This window comes from Microcebus murinus, chromosome 5 (genome assembly GCF_040939455.1).
Source record: "Microcebus murinus isolate Inina chromosome 5, M.murinus_Inina_mat1.0, whole genome shotgun sequence".
NCBI classification, from domain to species: Eukaryota; Metazoa; Chordata; class Mammalia; order Primates; family Cheirogaleidae; genus Microcebus; species Microcebus murinus.
This window is the reverse complement of record NC_134108.1, coordinates 14825249-14844261: the sequence shown is the minus strand read 5'-3', so window position 1 is coordinate 14844261 and position 19013 is coordinate 14825249. Positions and strand designations below refer to the sequence as shown.

Below are 19013 nucleotides of genomic sequence, written 5' to 3'. Positions count from 1 at the left end.
AGAAACAACTAGAAAAACCCAGAGCATTTTATTGAGTGCCTCTTGCTTACCAATTAAGGTGGGTCCTCATTAATACTTGTGAATAAAATTTTCTGGAAGCATATTTGCCCAGTTTTCTACATCTTGGTCATTGACAAGGATGAAATTGAACATGTGAAGGGACGAGCTTGATGTTTCATCTACTTCCAGCTACGACATAGTTCAGACAAAGCTGGAGCGGTGCTGTATATAGGAGGAAGTGGGAACAATTAGGGGCACTTCATTAGTAACTTTCTGAGACAAGTCTAAAGCAATCTGTGAAATTGCCCTTCTCTCACCTAGCGCAAATATAGGTAGCCTTTTGTGGGTAAGAAATTCAGATCTGGCAAGACAGCGGGAGCCAGAGTCTTCCTAGGCTGGTCTACCTGCGATTAACAACAGACCAGATGACACTTTGGGACTTTATTTTGCCAATTTCTGTTCTGAACAAGGAGTGGGTGCTGCAGTTTCAGCTTCTCTTTGAAAAGGGATAAGGAGAAGAGGGTTATTGATGAAATGTGTGAATTTACTTATATTCACAATTACCTAGACTATTGGTAATAAAATCCACTAGAAGACATTCCTACTCCAAAAATAGTAATAAATAAAATATAACAACCTTCTCAGAGAAACACCAAAGTTAACTGGTCATCAACTAGATTTATACTAAGGATAGTAGGCCCACATGAACACGTTCAAAGAAGCAATTATTTGAGTAGTTAAAAGCTGTCACCTAAGAAATTTATTAAGAAGGAACAGCCGAAAAATAGGGAGTTTTCTAAAGCAGAAGCTACGCATGAGAATCTGCTCCAAAGCTTTTGCAGCTACTCTGCCTAAGCCACACCCTGAGCTGCGAAATCCTGGTCTCTGGAGCTGGGATCGGCTTTCCTTAAAGTTCCCCAGATCCCAGTAGGCAATCGATGTTGAGACCCACTGTGCTAATGGGAATTCTTTTTTCTCTATTATAAAGCAAACAACAGACTTTTAAAGGCAACATAATTACCTCTTTATCCCCATGGAATGTAACAAAATGAAGAAGAGAAGCACAGACCTTAAAATCTATAAGTACTGAATCTAAATCATGGCTCTACCATTTCCCTGTGTGATCTTGGAAAAGTTACTACACTTTTCTAAGTTTCTATTTTTTTCTCATTTAAAATGAGAGTAATAGGATTGTTACGAACATTTAATATTATCCATGTAAAATGCTTAGCACAGTGCTAGGTGTATAGCAAGAATTCAGATAAGAGATTATGATTATAAATATAACTGGTATTTGGACAAAATCAATTTCTGATAGGTTTTAAAGTATTACAGTGATCGCTAATCTATGTTAAGGTATTGCGGAAAATTATTCTAACTTTACAAGTTAAAAAGGATATGTTATATTTTTGTTGCAATTTTTAGTTTGCCTGAAACTAAATTAGTTGGGATTTAGTTCTAATAGAGGGCTGCGACGGCAGAATGAATTTTTTTCCGAATTTTGATTTGAGCTTAGTCAAACTGGGGTTGCTTTATGCTGACAGTCAGCTGTGTGCCCCTGGACAGACAAATTGCCAGTCTGACCTCAGCCTCATCCTCTGTAAATGAGTCTAATTCAAGAAGCTTAAGTCCACTGATGACTGGCGATCACATCTCTACCAGCCTCAGCTCTCAAGAATGCAACCAGGAAATAAGTAAGTCCTTTGAGCAGCCAAAATAGATATTTCAAATGCCAGACAGTAAATCCTGTGTCTTTACCCAAGGAGAGGCCCCAAGTTCTCGCTAAGAGCCTATTTACCCTACGTGTTTAAAGTAAACTTAATTATTTGGTTTCCTAGCCCCACAGCAAGTGGAGGGGGTGGGAGGAGGTGATGAGATGGCACCAGGGAGCCAGAGGAAAGAACTCCTTAGTAGACTAATTAATGTAAGGCCATTTAGAACAGGTGCAGGCTCACCCTGGTCACCCGGTGAAGTGTACTTGTGAATTGTGGCTGCAAGCATGACTGAAGTCCTTACTGATGGGCTGACATAGCAAGAAAAACTTTATAATGTTTGCAATCACATCTAAAATGTATTGTCTGGGCCGGATACGGTGGCCGACGCCTGTAATCCTAGCACTCTGGGAGGCCAAGGCAGAAGGATTGCACAAGGTCAGGAGTTCCAAACCGGCCTGAGCAAGAGCAAGACCCTGTCTCTACAAAAATAAAAATAAAAAAATTAATTGGCCAACTAAAAATATATAGAAAAAAATTAGCCAGGCATGGTGGCACATGCCTGTAGTCCCAGCTACCCAGGAGGCTGAGGCAGGAGGATTGCTTGAGCCCAGGAGTTTGAGGTTGCTGTGAGCTAGGCTGACACCACAGCACTCTAGCCTGGGCAACATAGTGAGACTCTGTCTCAAAAAAAAAAAATTAAAATATATTGTCTGATGGCTGGCTTTCATAAACAAAGTGAGTTTTTAATTATAACTAACTTCATAAATATTTTTCATTATGATAAAATATAACTTAAAATTTACCATTTTAACCATTTTTTATCATATAATTCAGTGGCATTAACTATGCTCACAATGTTGTGCAACCATCGCCACTGTCCATTTCTAGAACTTTCACCTTCTCAAACAGAAGCTCTGTAGCTATTAGACAATAGATTCCCATTCCCCTCTTCCCAGGCCCTGAGAACCCCTTTTCTGCTTTCTGTCTCTGTGAATCTGGCTATTCTATGTCTGTCACATCAGTGGAATCAAACAGTGTTTGTCCTTTTGTGTCCGGCTTATTTCACTTAGCATGTTTCCAAGGTCCAGCCATGTAGCATGTATCAGAATTTAATTATAATTAACTTTTAATTCTTAGGGAAAATTCTTGTACAGTAACTGATCCCTTAGCAAAAGTGAAATGACCCTTCATAAACAGTAAATCATCCTTACTCTGTAAGGGGAGGAGGTGTTATGAAAATAATACAGGCGTGATGAGAAACTGCAAGCATCTAGCCAACCCAAAGCAAAATTGAATGCTTGTTCTAAATGTTAAGATTCTTTGTTTTGTTAAACTAATATAAAATAATCCACAATGACCAACCACATAGATTGGCCACATCAAAAATGGAGAGAGGCCACAGGCCTAGGTCTGCTGTTTCAAATGGCAAAATCACATCTAAAGGGACAGGAGGTGGAGGGACGGAGGAGCCATTCCTTCATAGTTTAAAGTATTTTCTTTTCAAAAAAGCCTTTTTCTCTTTGGGATCAATAAGAAATGTTACAAGTGTCCCTCCAGTTCTCTAATGGGGCTTACAGGGGCGCTGTTAACCTTTCAGAAAGCTCTGAGTGGGAGATGAGTAGGGACGGGTGCCGCAGAGCCGACCCTAAATACAGAATCGCTGAAAAGACCGCTGCTTTTGTCCTATTTTCCATAAAACAGTGGATAAATCACTCCACCCGGGGGTCTGTTTATAGCCTCGTAAATGGTGTTCCAAATGCAAATTCGCAGAGAGAAAAGGGTGAGAGTTAATCTACTTTTGATTAAAGAAGTGTTTTTTTGTTGTTTTTTTTTTTTCTTGTGCAAAGGCAGGAGTGAGGTGGGTGGGAAGAGCATTTAAAATAAAAACTGGAGCACATAGTTTAGGGACCTTTGTCATCTTCAAGAGATGGTATTGTAAAAATGCTGTCCCTGCAACAAAGGCGGGAGCCAGTGAGGAATGTGGGGTTGGGTTAGGATTCTATAGAACTCCTGCCGCTTAGCTGGAGATGGAGCAGGGGGCTCGGTTAACCCTTTCCTTCCCAGGCTCTGCTGTGCCCTGTTAGCACATTGCTCAAGTTTCTGGGAACTCGCTCCAGGATCCCTGGGTCTACAAACATTCAGTGCTGGGAAAGTAAAGCACAGCTCCTCCTAATTGTTGACATCGGTTTTGTGGGATGAAAGGAGCTACGAAGAGACTTTATAGTACTACGGTGAAGACTATGTTTCCTTTATCATGGAATTATACACGTAAATACTCATCGGCATGCCTGACCCAGACAGGAGGCAGGAAGGGCCAGAGGTTTCCCAGGAAGAATCTTGAAGGATGAGTTAGCCAGGCGTTGGTGAGCAGGAAGGCCAGTTCTGGCTGTGGAAACAGAATAGGTAAAGATAGGCATGAGAATAGGTAAAGATAGGGACATTCCTGAAAGAGGGGGGTGTGTGCGTGCACGCGTGTGTGTGTGTGTGTGTGTGTGTGTGTGTGTGTGTGTGTGTGTGTGTGCGGGCGCGTGCGTGTGTACGTATGGAGAGTGGGAGAAGCGAGAGGGGAGCAAGAATGATCAGAGATGGCTCTAGAAAGGAAGGCAGGGACCACAGACCCTGAAGGACCTTCCTCTCTGCTGAAGGCTGGGGGGGTCATCGAAGGATGTTGCTAGAGGCATGCCATCAAATCAGAGTTTTAGAAACTCACGCTGGATTAATTTGAAAAGTTGGAGGGGTTAAGAGCCACAATAGAGGGACTGGTTAGGATGTCCTTGCAGAGGACCACGTGAGAGATGAAGACAAGACCCAGGCAGCGATGAGAGAGAGGATGAGTCAGTTTCGAAAGCAATACATGTGGGAGAGGCAGGATTTAGTGTCTGGGTAGACATAGCAGGAGGGTGGGGGGGTCTTGGAAACTTTTAGGTGGCATCTGGACTTGTTACGCATATGTCTCCCCTAATGATCTTCCTACCCTATGCCAACACTGGTGGCTAATAACAAGCTGCTCAATCAATTAGCCTTCCTGTGGCATCTTTAATGCCAGTGGCAGAGAAAGGTGGGGGAAGAATTTTTTATTATAATTTGTCAGTGTGCAGAGTTCATTTGCTTTTGAATTTTTTTTTTTTTTTTTTTGAGACAGAGTTTTGTTTTGTTGCCCAGGCTAGAGCGAATGCCGTTGCGTCAGCCTAGCTCACGGCAACCTCAAACTCCTGGGCTCAAGTGATCCTCCTGCCTCAGCCTCCCGAGTCGCTGGGACTACAGGCATGCGCCACCATGCCCAGCTAATTTTTTATATTTATATTAGTTGGCCAATTAATTTCTTTCTATTTTTGGTAGAGACAGGGGTCTCGCTCTTGCTCAGGCTGGTTTCGAACTCTTGACCTTGAGCAATCCACCTGCCTTGGCCTTCCAGAGAGCTAGGATTACAGGTGTGAGCCACCATGCCCAGCCTGCTTTTGAATTTAATCTTTGAATTTAATTGGAGACAAAAGAGGCTCCGATCTGGCCTGCCTTGCTTGTTGGTCTACTGAGGAGGAACCCGAGACGCAGAAGGCCACCCAGAGCTAACGCAACCAGCCAGCGTGTGCTGGGCCCCCTGTGCCAGGCGCCTTGAACCGACTACCACGTTGTTTAACCCCCAGAATGACGACTAGGTGTTGAGCGGCTGGAGCACTGAGGTCTCAGCAAGGCAAGTAGCTCACACAAGGTTGCAGCTGGTGCGTTTCCCACCATGCCCATGGCGCACCTGGAGCCAGCACTGTGGCTGAGGCCTTCCGCGATGAATCCGGCATCCTTCACCCAGTGCCTTGCTCTGTGCTCAGTTAAATCTGCTGTCCTGCGAATGCAGATTTGCAGCATTATGGAAACTGCATCTATTACAAAAACAAGCATAGTGCATTTCTGTCCTGCTGTAGAAATTCATACAATCTCTTGAAAAATCACTGTGGAAACTAATGAGCATGTGCACTCATCCCCTCTTTCTCTCCCACCAACCCCTGTCTTACTGCCTCCTTCAGTTTTAAATAACCAGATGGCCATGGACATTGTGCTTTAGATTTAAAAGAGAAAGAAGAGTTTTCCCCAAATCATACATTTCACCGTATGGGCACAAATTGGGACCAGACCTCCAGGACACTATAACAGAAGGAAATCTTTGAGTTTACCCCTGCCCAGTGCTCTCTGAGAAAGTTGAGTTTCTGGGGAACATCCCGTCATTTTGTCCACCTGCACTGCTGAGGACAGACGCCCCCAGCCCAATCTGCATCCTATGGCTCCTGCTCCCTGCAGACAATCAAGCCCATGGCTGTCTCTTTATCAATAAATAACTCTTGAGCAAGATTTTACTGTGATGAGATCAACAATATGACAGTGAGGCAATAAGATGTATCCTAAGGGCTCATTGTTTTGGGTACAATGAACAGAATGGCTTAGCCTATGCATTTCCATATTTAGCAGTGGATTACCTAATGCCACCAGGGTATAGTCATGTTCATCGTGTTGAAAAGCTGCCCATAAAGAGGTCAGTCCTTGTGCAGATTATTTTAATAAATACAACCTCATTGCATTGCAATTTTCAAGTAGAATAGCTTGACCTTGAGGGTCATTATCAACTTGTGTAACTCAGTAGGTGGGAAGTTGAGTTAATGTATCCCAGTCTTTTCCTCTTCCTAGTTAATATTGTCCAGATAGCCCCTGCCTTGTTTGGCTGGTTGAAACTTTATTTCATTCAGGGTTAGAGTTCCAAGTAATTTGTCACAAATAACACAAGCCTTTTTATCTTTAAGGCCTTATTTTTTCTCTCTATTAGATAAACAGTATTTGGGCACCTACTGTATACAGACCAACTGTTATGAGAACTACCTATATTATTGTTCCTGTCTCAGTAAAATAGATGAGAAAGTGTTCCAATTCATTAAGTCATATAGTTAATTAATGCTCAACACGTGTTTAGGTTGACACGCAATGGATGGTAATGTGTATGTGGAAAAGCTGCACATGTTTTAATGGGTCATTACTTGGTGTCCTTATTGCAAGTTTGTTCTCTAGAATTAAGAGTCCTCAGGAGAAGTGTGGGTTGTGATTTGATTTGTGATCAGGAAATGTGTTTGCGGCAGACGTCAATCACCATTTTGGTGTTGAGTGAAGGCTTTTAAGCCATCGCTATATTGAAGCGATGTGCAGAGCTGATGGAGGAAGCGAGAGCTCCCCCGATAAAAACTGAGACTGTTGTGCACACAAGTGAGTGTCAGAAGTCACTCTGAGAAGCCGCCTCCTTATACATGCCCCCGTGGGAAGTGTGAGAACACCTACCACAGTCACCTGGCCACAGTGACGGGGATGCTTTTCTTTTCTCTCCCTTCCTCTCCCTTCCTCTCCCTTCCTCTCCCTTCCTCTCCCTTCCTCTCCCTTCCTCTCCCTTCCTCTCCCTTCCTCTCCCTTCCTCTCCCTTCCTCTCCCTTCCTCTCCCTTCCTCTCCCTTCCTCTCCCTTCCTCTCCCTTCCTCTCCCTTCCTCTCCCTTCCTCTCCCTTCCTCTCCCTTCCTCTCCCTTCCTCTCCCTTCCTCTCCCTTCCTCTCCCTTCCTCTCCCTTCCTCTCCCTTCCTCTCCCTTCCTCTCCCTTCCTCTCCCTTCCTCTCCCTTCCTCTCCCTTCCTCTCCCTTCCTCTCCCTTCCTCTCCCTTCCTCTCCCTTCCTCTCCCTTCCTCTCCCTTCCTCTCCCTTCCTCTCCCTTCCTCTCCCTTCCTCTCCCTTCCTCTCCCTTCCTCTCCCTTCCTCTCCCCTCCTCTCCCCTCCTCTCCCCTCCTCTCCCCTCCTCTCCCCTCCTCTCCCCTCCTCTCCCCTCCTCTCCCCTCCTCTCCCCTCCTCTCCCCTCCTCTCCCCTCCTCTCCCCTCCTCTCCCCTCCTCTCCCCACCTCTCCCCACCTCTCCCCACCTCTCCCCACCTCTCCCCACCTCTCCCCACCTCTCCCCACCTCTCCCCACCTCTCCCCACCTCTCCCCACCTCTCCCCACCTCTCCCCACCTCTCCCCACCTCTCCCCTCCTCTCCCCTCCTCTCCCCTCCTCTCCCCACCTCTCCCCTCCTCTCCCCTCCTCTCCCCTCCTCTCCCCTCCTCACAGAGTCTCACTTTGTTGCCCTGGCTAGAGTAAGTGCCCTGGCATCAGCTTAGCTCACAGCAACCTCAAACTCCTGGGCTCAAGCAATCCTCCTGCCTCAGCCTCCCGAGTCGCTGGGACTACAGGCATGCGCCACCATGCCCGGCTAATTTTTTCTATATATATTAGTTGGCCAATTAATTTCTTTCTATTTTTGGTAAAGACAGGGGTCTCGCTCTTGCTCAAGCTGGCTTCGAACTCCTGACCTTGAGCAATCCGCCTGCCTCGGCCTCCCAGAGTGCTAGGATTACAGGCGTGAGCCACCACGCCCAGCCAGGGATGCTTTTCTATGCAGGTCCTGAATCTCTACATACGGTTGCATTTCAGTACATCAGCATTTTCCTTTGAGCACTGCGCCTTCAGGGCTGGTATTCTCTTCGTTTCTGATTGGCCCTCTCTCCAAGTGATTCCTATTCTCTAGCTTTAAGGCGCTGTGCTCCCCGTGCCTCTGTCACGTGATGATTCCGTGTCCTTGCGAGTAGCATGGTGCTGAGAGCTGACGCATGCGTCTGCAGGGATTCCACGCGACTGGTTTTGGACAGGAGCACGTTCTGGCAGGTAGATCTATAGACAGTCATGTCTGTAAAGAGGGACGAGGTGACCCACTGTGGGGTAGCTGGAGAGGGAAGTGGGCTGTATTGAAGGAGTGGAGAACCATGCGTTAGTGAGAAGGAAGGAAGAGGATTTTGGAAGCACAATAAAATGGCAGGTGGTTGAAAGCTGATGTGCTTGGCTGATGGAAAAACATGCCCTGGGGTGTGTGTGAATGAAAATGGGACTGATGCTAATCTAGACATAGCATATGAGGATCCTGGCACATTGGAAGTCCCTGGTCAATGAGGATGGCTGTTTTTGGAAGGCTCCTACCTGATACCTGGTAAAAACTACATTGAATGATTGAGACAGAATCTCCCTCTGTCACGTGGACTAGAGTGCCATGGTGTCAGCCTAGCTCACAGCAACCTCAAACTCCTGGGTCAAACAATCCTCCTGCCTCAGCTTCCTGAGTAGCTGGGACTACAGGTGCGCACCAGCATGCCTGTCTAATTTTTCTATTTTTTAGTGGAGACGGGATCTCACTCTTGCTCAGGCTGGTCTCGAACTCCTGGGCTCAGTGATCCTCCCCCTTCGGCCTCCCAGAGTGCTAGGATTAGAGGTGTGAGCCACCTCACCCGGCCAAAAACTACATTTAATCCTTAGGAGAGGTTTGCCACTGATTTATTCTAACAGTCTAAAGATAGTATGCCAAGATATAACCTTGGAGACAATGGTGCAGGGTTCTAGTGCCCAGGGTATGGTCTGTAGATCCTGATTTGAGCTCCACTTGAGTCATTTTCTCTCTGTATGACCTTGAGAGCAATGGAAGCTTTCGAAGCTTCCAGTAAAAGGGGATTAATAATGGGGCCCACTTCCTAGGGCTGCGGTGAAGAGTAAATGAGATAATTCGCATAAAGCAGACAGCTCAGTACCTAGCAATAAACCTTAAAATAACACTAATGATGATAAATAGCCGTGAGAAGATGTTAAAATTCAGATTATCTAATAATGTATATTTATTTTACTGATCTTTTTTTTCCCATAAGAAAAACCTTCGGGCTTTATTTAATTTTCCTTAATTACCATGTTTCAAATTACACCAAGAGTACCCTGACTATAATTGAGATGAATCAGTTTCTTATTTTCAGGTACTTAAAGTATTGCCAAGACATCCCATGCCTCCTCCGCCCGTCATGTGTTCCCATTTCTACTTTAAGGATTATAGCCAGGTCTACGTGTGTCTGCTTCCTTACCTGGCTGGGGACCTGGAGAGTAACAAGGCATTAAAAAAATATGCTATGTGAGGCTAAGCTGATGAGGAAGGAGAGCTGGCGGAAGAGAGGGCAGCCAGGGGCATCATTCTAAGGACAGTGGTTAATAATCTTTCACTTCCCGGTGTAGACAGCACCCACTGGGGGCCTGGCACTGTGCTTCACTCCAAGTGATTCTGGCAAACATGTGGCTTGTCCATTGTGAAGACTTCTAGACATTTTATATTTATATTCATTCAAAAGCACATAGATTATCCTAGAAATGCTTTTTTCTTTTTTTTTTTGAGACAGAGTCTCACTCTGTTGCCCAGGTTAGAGTACTATGGCATCAGCCTAGCTCACAGCAATCTCAAACTTCTGGGCTCAAGTGATCCTCCTGCCTCAGCCTCCTGGGTAGCTGAAACTACAGGCATGCGCAACCATGCCTGGCTACGTTTTTCTATATATTTTTAGTTGTCCAATTAATTTTTCTATTTTTAGTAGAGACAGGGTTTCGCTCTTGCTCAGGCTGGTTTTGAACTCCTGACCTTGAGCGATCCGCTTGCCTCGGCCTCCCAAAGTGCTAGGATTACAGGCGTGAGCCACCGCACCTGGCCAGAAATGCTTTTCTTATTTTTCTTTTTGGTAGCTAGAGATGATAGGATAAAAGAATATAGGTAAAAAGGAATAATAGGTTGAAATTAAGTGGGAAAGATATTTCAGGATGCAGCAGGACTTCTTCATGGCCATGAGCCCACCTCTCTTAAGAGCTTTTGCATATGAGAATATCGTCAATGTGATGTGGAAACTCTAAGCACAATTTTTAAAATAAGTATTTAACAAAGCAACAGAAAATTACATTTTTCTGCTGTGTTATGATTACAGAAGGAACTCTTATAAGAACTTTTTGAATTACTATACCTAAGGGTAGTATAAGAAACTAATTTTAGTGTTTGTGCCAAATTTCTTTTGCATTTTTCTAACATTTTTTAGGTTTTATTACATTTATAAACATCAATCTGAAGTCAATAAATAAATGATATTATGAATTGAACAAAGACAATCCAACAAAGACAATTATGATTTCCATAATGGTTGTCAGAAGTATAGGAAAAGATAGACATCCAATTGTGTTACGAACTTTAATATACTAATATTAATCCTGTTTCTTAATATCTTGTTTCTGTCACTAGGTTACTGTAGACCAGGGGTCCTCAAACTTTTTAAACAGGGGGCCAGTTCACTGTCCCTCAGATGGTTGGAGGGCCGGACTATAGTTTAAAAAAAAACTACGAACAAATTCCTATGGACACTGCACATATCTTATTTTGAAGTAAAAAAACAAACGAGCAAAAACACTCGCATGTGGCCCGCGGGCCGTAGTTTGAGGACGCCTGCTGTAGACGCTCAGTTCATAAATTTTTTTTCTGCTTAAAGTCTTTGAGGGAAAACCAAACAAATACTCCCAGTTGTCTTCAAAGATGTATGTCACATTTCTGTTTTTAACAGAAGCCCTGTTCCCCCTCCGCCTCCCCGCAGTTCTCTTCCTGGGAAGAGCTGCCAACTCCTGCCCTTCTAGATGGAGCCTCCCATGCCCTGGTGCAGGCCCTGTCCCAGGAGGGAGTAGGGAGACAATAGAGGGGGCTGAGCCCACACATGTATCATCTGTCACAGCTTAACTAGAAGGCCATGCCTGACATTTTTTACTGATGGTTCATGTATTGCAAGTATTGAAGGTAAATGAGGCTGAAACCTCCCAATTGTTTTTACTATTCTTTTACTCAAACATCATAGAGCCATTAACAGACTTCCACATATTACCAATAAGATTAGCCCTGTATCATAAATTAGGAGAAACCTGAAATGAAAACTGACGACATAGCAGCAGCAGAAGCTGCTTATAACTTTTATTTAGGGTGCCAGCTCTCCCTTCCCCTCCTCCTCCCTTCCCCTCTCCCCTCCTCCTCCTCTTTCTCTTTTATTGTTTCCCCTTTCTCTTCTTTCTCATTTTTTCCTCCCCCTTCTCCCCTCTCAGTCTTTCCCCTTTGTCTTCCCCTCATTTTCTTCCCCCTCCCACCCCCAAAGATATTGGTGGAAGATCTCATCGTGTTCCTTATACTGTGGATTTTCGGTACCATTGTCTGTGGCATGGGGTCTACATTATATAAACTCTGGAAAAGCATGTCCCCACAGTAAGAGTTTTTGTTCCCAGCCTGGTGGAGTGGCCAGAGAACCCAGCTCCCGTTTCTTTGGCTTCACCTTCTCCTCCTCGGATGTACGTAGGAAAAGAAGAGAAAAGAGATTAACTTGAAGGTTAGACCTCTGATACTTTATCTGCTGGCTACAGTAGGAAATTGTACTATAAACCTTGTTCAGTGGTTTATTTGGAAGAGAGAGAAAGGGTTTCTTTCATTTGAAAACATATTCTTCTATACACTTACAGTGCTTTGTAAATAATTTTTATAGCACTTAAATGTATGGTTGTCGTGTGACCTGTTTCTTCTTCATGTTCTTCTCCCTTGCTCTCTTGTGAGCACCTAGAGCAGGAGTCCTCAAACTTTTTAAACAGGGGGCCAGTTCACTGTCCCTCAGACCATTGGAGGGCCGTTGGAGAGTGCGGCGCACATTCCACACACGCGCACTGAGGGCCCGGGATGAGTCGGCTGCTAAGCAGGACAGGCATCGGGGACAAAAACACCCAGCGGGCAGGATAAATGTCCTTGGTGGGCCGCACGTGGCCCGAGGGCCATAGTTTGAGGATGCCTGACCTAGAGGGACAGGAGTCACTTCTTCTTTTCTGAATGCCCCCTTGCCCTTCAGAGTGCCTGGCACATAGGATGTGTCCCTCACAAACAAATCTTTATTAATTAAATACATTATGATAAAGCTATTAAATGAGTTCAACGCAGCCATATAAAGAATGAGAAAGAACTACATTTACATGTAGGAATTATGTGTATTTATATACATTGAGTAGAAAAGAAAAATTGTGAACGGAGGTAGAATCTTGCTGTTGGCAGATACAATGATCCGCCTAGAAGGCAGCCCGAGAGCACAGGTTCCACCTTGGTAACCAGAGCCACCTGCAGGAGTGACACTGGGGAGGAAGGGAAGGCAGTTGAGGGAGAGGGAGTGTTTTCACCCATGTGCTGCGACTTGCTAGCAGATTGTTTTCTACAACATACAACGAAGCTGCCAGTGTCCATGTGGCCACCCCCAGCCCTCTCCAGCTGCAGTGCCACTGCCAGGCTTCCCGTCCCCTCCTCGGCGCCGAGGGTGGTCTTCTGTCCTCCTCGGCACTCGCCATGGCTGTTTATTCCCCTCTCGTGATTCTGGGATTCCTCCCCCACCTCCTCCTCCCTGAAATTTATAACCTGTTCATGGACAGATAGATGGACACACAGATAGATGGATGAATGGTCAGTCCATCCATCCTGCCTGCTCCCGCGTTTCTTCCAGTTACTGCCCTCCCCACTCTCCTCTCCACAGCCAAGCATCTCAGAATTTGAACGCACCTGTTACCCACTTCCAACTCAGTCTGCCGTGCACCCTAGTCATTGGCCTCGGGGATCCGCTATCCCCCACGTTTCCCTGAGACCATTTCTGGAAGGGGCTGGAGGCTCAGGGTTGGCTCTGTTCACCAGTCCTGTGGCCAAAGCCCTGTATTGTACTGATCTGTTTACGCTTGCCTCCTCAACTAGACTGGGAGCTCCTTGGGGGAGGGGGTCGTGTTTTATTCATATTTTAAATTTCTAGCTTGTAGAACAGAACCTGGTACACATTCTTATGTCCTCAAAATAAAAAGAAGGGAGGAGGGTTTCTATGAATGAATGTGCTTTAAACTGTAAATCGATATACAAAACGTAAGTTATTCTAGTTTCGGAGGCATCCCAGTGTAATACATGAAATTTAGAAAGGCAAGTTTTTGGATAAACAGATGACTACTCTCTAGAAAAGGTGGAGGAGTTGGAGAAACAGAAAAAGACACTTCCTCCAAAACAAAAACAAAAACAAAAATCTTAAGAGTCTTATCAAAGGGCTTGGCATTTGGCAGTACTAACAACAGAAGTTAGACCAAAAAGAGTGAGCCCTAAAACTACTAGGTAGAATTTTGAAATATGAGCAAGAGGATTTAGGAACAGAACCTTTTTCGTTTTGTTTCTACAACAGGCCTATCTGTGAGTGAGAAGAGTGAAAAGAAAGGATATAAAGTATTAATGGATGTTATAATTGTAAATAACTATTTCTTTTTTATTATGGATTATCTTATGTTAGATAGGTTATAGTTTTAAAATATTTTAAATGTGATATCAGAGGAAGAAGGGAGAATTCTTTCAGGGCATCTTATAGAAATAAGGTAAGCGACCAAGGGCACTGAATTTGCCTTCGTCTCAGTTCTTTTTATAGAAAGAACTGTCTACAGCGTTCTTTCTACAGTATGCTTGACGGATGGTTATCTAGACCGGTGCCTGTCAAACTATCTAGTGTGTGTGTGTTTTCTTATGATCTGTCACAGACTGATTCTTCTGTAAAATATTGTAAAGAATTAAAAAAAAATACTAGAAAAACCAAATAGAAGAGAATAAGATATACAAAATGCAAGCACAAATTTATTGTTAGATTCAGCAGATATTCAGTTATTCTGTCAAACTAGTATAAAAGTTTCTACATGCTTACTTTCAATATCTATACTTACCTCGTGGTAGTTCAGTAGCAACCAGTTTGCAAACTGGCTCCTATCCACATACCACACTTTGCATAGCACCAAGTTAGACTCCCACTTGGAGATATTCAGTAATAGACATTACAAGGAATAAGTTAATGAGAGGAAGACACTCATGTACAAATCTCATAATGGTAGAAATCTTAAGGACATAAACTGATTAGAAAATACATGCTTTGGGGGAAATTTTAGATTGCAAAACAGAAAATTATTTCAGTGGTGGAAAGCTCTGTTTTGTGTGTCTCTGCTCCCTCTCTCCCCAAAGTAGAGTGAAGTCTTTGATCTTCTTGGGGAATAATTGTTTTCAGTGCAAAAGTTTTAAATTGGTCCTTTATTGTTAACAGAAGGGTAGCCATAGGTGCTGACATCAAGCCAATAAAATTAATAAGCAGCGTGACAGGCTCTAATAAATTTCACTGGTATCCTTACTCTGTCATTTTTGAGGCTAGAATGAACTGTTATTATCCCTGAACTTCAAACCTCTCATTGTGGCTACAGATGATTGCAGCTGCTAATGCAGTGCATGTTACAGTAGTAGTTTTCAGTTAACTGGTTTAAGGTTAAAGTATCATATTTAAAAGACTTATTTATGATCAGTTGGAAACAAGTTATGGCCATATGACTTTGATCTGTTCTCTAGAGTGGCCTGCAGAAATCTGGACTCCTAACAATCTATTTTCTCAACAATTTCTGAAAACAAGCAGCTTTTAAAATCTAGTTTCTCTACCATAGACTCTGAGGGTTTTGAAACTCTTTCAGTTGGAGGTGGGCCATCATTTGTTGGAAGCAGGCCATGGTTCTTTGTCTCTAACCCCAGTTGAAATTCTTTAAGCCCCTTAACTAAATCTTTCTCTCATATGAAGAATTTAGTATCGGGTTTCTGCAAGTGAGCAAGCTTCACACTTGAAGTGAGAAAAAGGACTGTTCCTTCTGTCTTTAAGCCCCGCTGCAGAGCCTCTGAGGCCAGCCAGGTGAACCTGGCATGCATCCATGGCCCCTGCCCCGCCTCTCTCTGCTGGGCGGATTAGGCCCATCCAGGTCCTTCTGTTTTACCTTCTTAATTTTGTATACTGTGTGACTTTTTAAAATGTCCGGCAAAGTCTTAAGCTACTATCAGATATAAGCATCCAATGCAAGTGACCATTAGTCCATCTTTTCGTCCCATGTGTAATGTAACAGAAATATCGACAAATACATTTTTTTTTTTGAGGAAGTGTATAACTTCAGTTCTAGCTTTCTTTAGCTTTTCTTATTTCAGCATTAGCTCTCTATTTTATGCAGGTACTTAAAAGATTAGGCCAAGATATTGTGGGGTTTTAATGCCAACTATGCTTAAACCTTGTAAATCTAGCTTTTTATTGAGATGACCACTTTCTTAAGATGAAAGCTGTTATCACAAAGCTTGTTTTTAAAAAAACAAAATTTATGGGTTGGGTGTGGTAGCTCACACCTATAATCCTAGCACTCTGGGAGGCCGAGACAAAGAGGATGGTTTAAGCTCAGGAGTTTGAGACCAGCAGTGAGCAAAAGTGAGACCCTGTCTCTACTAAAAATGGAAAAGTTAGCTGGGCATGGTGGCGCGTGCCTATAGTCCCAGCTACTCAGGAGGCTGAGGCAGGAGGATCCCTTGAGCCCAGGAGTTGGAGGTTGCAGTGAGCTGTGATGATGATGCCACTGTACTCTTGTCAGGGTGAAAGATCAAGATTCTGTCTCAAGGTGGCTCACGCTTGTAATCCTAGCACTCTGGGAGGCCGAGGCGGGCGGATCGCTCGAGGTCAGGAGTTCAAAACCAGCCTGAGCCGAGACCCTGTCTCTACTATAAAAATAGAAAGAAATTAATTGGCCAACTAATATATATATATATATAAAATTAGCCGGGCGTGGTGGCGCATGCCTGTAGTCCCAGCTACTCGGGAGGCTGAGGCAGGAGGATCGCTTGAGCCCAGGAGTTTGAGGTTGCTGTGAGCGAGGCTGACGCCACGGCACTCACTCTAGCCTGGGCAACAAGCGAGACTCTGTCTCAAAAAAAAAAAAAAAAAAGAATAATAATTTACGAACATTGGTTCATGCATGACAATGATTTTAGTATGAAAGAGCCAGAATTAAACTTGACACATACAGTGAAATGTGCTACTTGAGAAAGGAAATGAGGAAGCCCTGCCTGTTTTCACTGGGGAACATAAAGAGCATGAGAGAATGAAAGCGGATTATTAAAATGTGTAAGAAACAATTATCTGATGGTTCTTAAGTTTCAGCTTCTCTTTTTGCTAGTTGCATCTACACCCGACGGTGTTTGCTGTTGGACGTTGGAATACAGCCCTGGTGCTGGGACTTTCATGGTCTGGTTGACTTCTCACAGGGTTACTTCCTCCAAATGCTGCAGCTTGCCTTGTTACGTTTGGTAGGCAGCCATGCTGCATTGTTCAGCCCAGGGCAGGGGATGTATTTATTTTTTATTTTACGTTATTTCAGCTGTTTTCACTTTTTTCTTTACTGTCTTCTTGCCTCCTACAGAGTCCTTTTTCAAGCCGTGCCGGGGGAAGGGGGTACACTGAGTTATGAACTCTCTAGCACACAAGGGGCGGAACCTGCTGTCCCCTTTCTCAGCAGTTCAAATAGCTTCTTCTCCACGTCACCTTAACCCACTGTGGGTCTGAAACCACGTTAGATGTGTGTGGAAGCTGGTTCTGTGTTAAAATATAGAAAATAATTTCAGAGGTTTTCGTAGCTCATTAACATAGCCTGTTGGCCTAAGTGAGTTATGTGCTTATTTTTAAAAAAAAACACCTTTTTTTTTTTTTAATAAATCCGTATTTGAGGAAGAATTAGATTCTGTACTTTAACGACCCATAGTTTTCTGAGTGAAAGGTTATATTTAAAACAATTCTGTCACATTTGAGAATTTTTATTTCTGGTTTTCTTTTATATGAATTTTAGAGTATCTTTTTATCATGTTGTAAATCACTGAAGGAAACAGCAGACAAGGAAACTGACATTATAGGGGCTGTGGTCCTTCTATTATCCATCTAGGGAAGCCCTAATATATTTGGGGAGTAGAAACATTAATGTACATCATATTCTTTCTCCTTACTAAAACTCCCTGTTCTATAAATAGGTAAGTATTACATTCATTAATAAGAGAGCAACTCTGTACTCTGAGTCGATGAGCCCATTAGTATAATTACTTGAAGCAGATATGAAAGATTCATTTTGCATGATTAAAGATGACTTGTAAAAGAACAGCAGTGTTTAAGGCATCCTTCTCATTGATTTCACAGGATTACCTTGACTGTATCAGGGACCAAACAAAACTTCCTCTGGGGACCGAAGAAAGATTAGCCCTTTTTGGAAACATACAGGATATCTACCACTTCAATAGGTAAGTTAATATTCAAAAGATTGGGCCAGGTGCGATGGCTCATGCCTGTAATACCAGTGCTTTGGGAGGCCAAGGTGGGAGGATCCCTTGAGGCCAGGAACTTGAGACAAGCCTGGGCACCATAGCAAGGCCTATTCTTTACAAAAAATTTAAAAAGTATCTGGGCATGATGGTGTGCACCTGTAGTCCCAGCTACTCAGGAGGCCGAGGTGGAGGATCTCTTCAGCCTGCAAGATTGAGGTTGCTGTGAGCTATGATCTGGCCACTGCACTCCAGGCTGACTCCAGGGTGACAGAGAGAGACCCTGTCTCTTAAAAGTTCAAAAGATTGTTCTCACATGGAACATGATGCATTTTTCTCAAGTGAATGCAGACTAAGAAAACGTTACCTGTAATCCCTGATTCCACTTCATAAATCTTTGTGGGCTATCATGCCATGAAGTTTTCTACCTAGAAGCATCCTTGTTTTCTTACGAGTCTCACAATTATTCAGTATTCTCCCCCTCTCCATCCTCCTGGCTCAGAGGAAAGACCCATTTGCTCTGGCAGGGCAACGACATCTTTCTTCCACAACGTGACAGGAACAGGACATCCAAAGCTACAAGCTTCCTTAGCCTCCAGCAGCCCCAGCTACACCAGATTTTCCATACCTTTTCCTCTGCCGGGGAGGTGGGCTGGACATGGCAACATACAACAAACACTTTGTCATGATATATTGATGTAATCAATAATTTAAAAAATAATTTAATTCAAACATATTAAGTCTCTACTGTGGCAGCAGGCACTAGGCTAGGAAATGATAGTAGCAAACACGACAGGGAACTGAAAGGCACGGGAGCAAGCAAATAAGTTACTATAATATATGGATGCTTCTCGGAAGCCAAGTTAGCAGGCAGGTTAAGAGCACAGGTGCCGGTGTTAGCATATGTGGGTTTGCGTCCCAGCTAAGCCTTGTATGTGTGCTGGGTGAGTCTCTAAAAGGAATGAAACAATTAACTCACGTCAAGTCTGCTCAGATCCTACTTTCCCACCGAGGCTGCCCAGGTATCCACACACACCCCTCTCCCCCGATTTTTTTCTTTTCCTCGTGCCACTCGTCCGTTTCTAACGTGCTGTGATGATTGACTTCTCCATTGTGTCCGTCGTCCTTTTGCTCCCCACCCCGCTCACAGAACGCTGTGCGTGGGCAGGGGGCTGTTCTGTGACTGCTCAGTGTGCGGCCCGTAGGAGGCATTCACACTTGTTGAATGAAAG

General features: G+C 43.9%; 1 protein-coding gene across 1 annotated transcript in view; it reads left to right on the top strand.

The window, feature by feature from the left end:
* PLEKHG1 (pleckstrin homology and RhoGEF domain containing G1) overlaps positions 1-19013 on the top strand; it is a 212322-nt gene that overhangs the window by 132664 nt on the left and 60645 nt on the right. The window contains exon 4 of the mRNA XM_012740928.3: positions 17660-17760. Coding sequence (XP_012596382.2) covers positions 17660-17760 — 101 coding nt within the window. The remainder of the gene's footprint in view (positions 1-17659; positions 17761-19013) is intronic.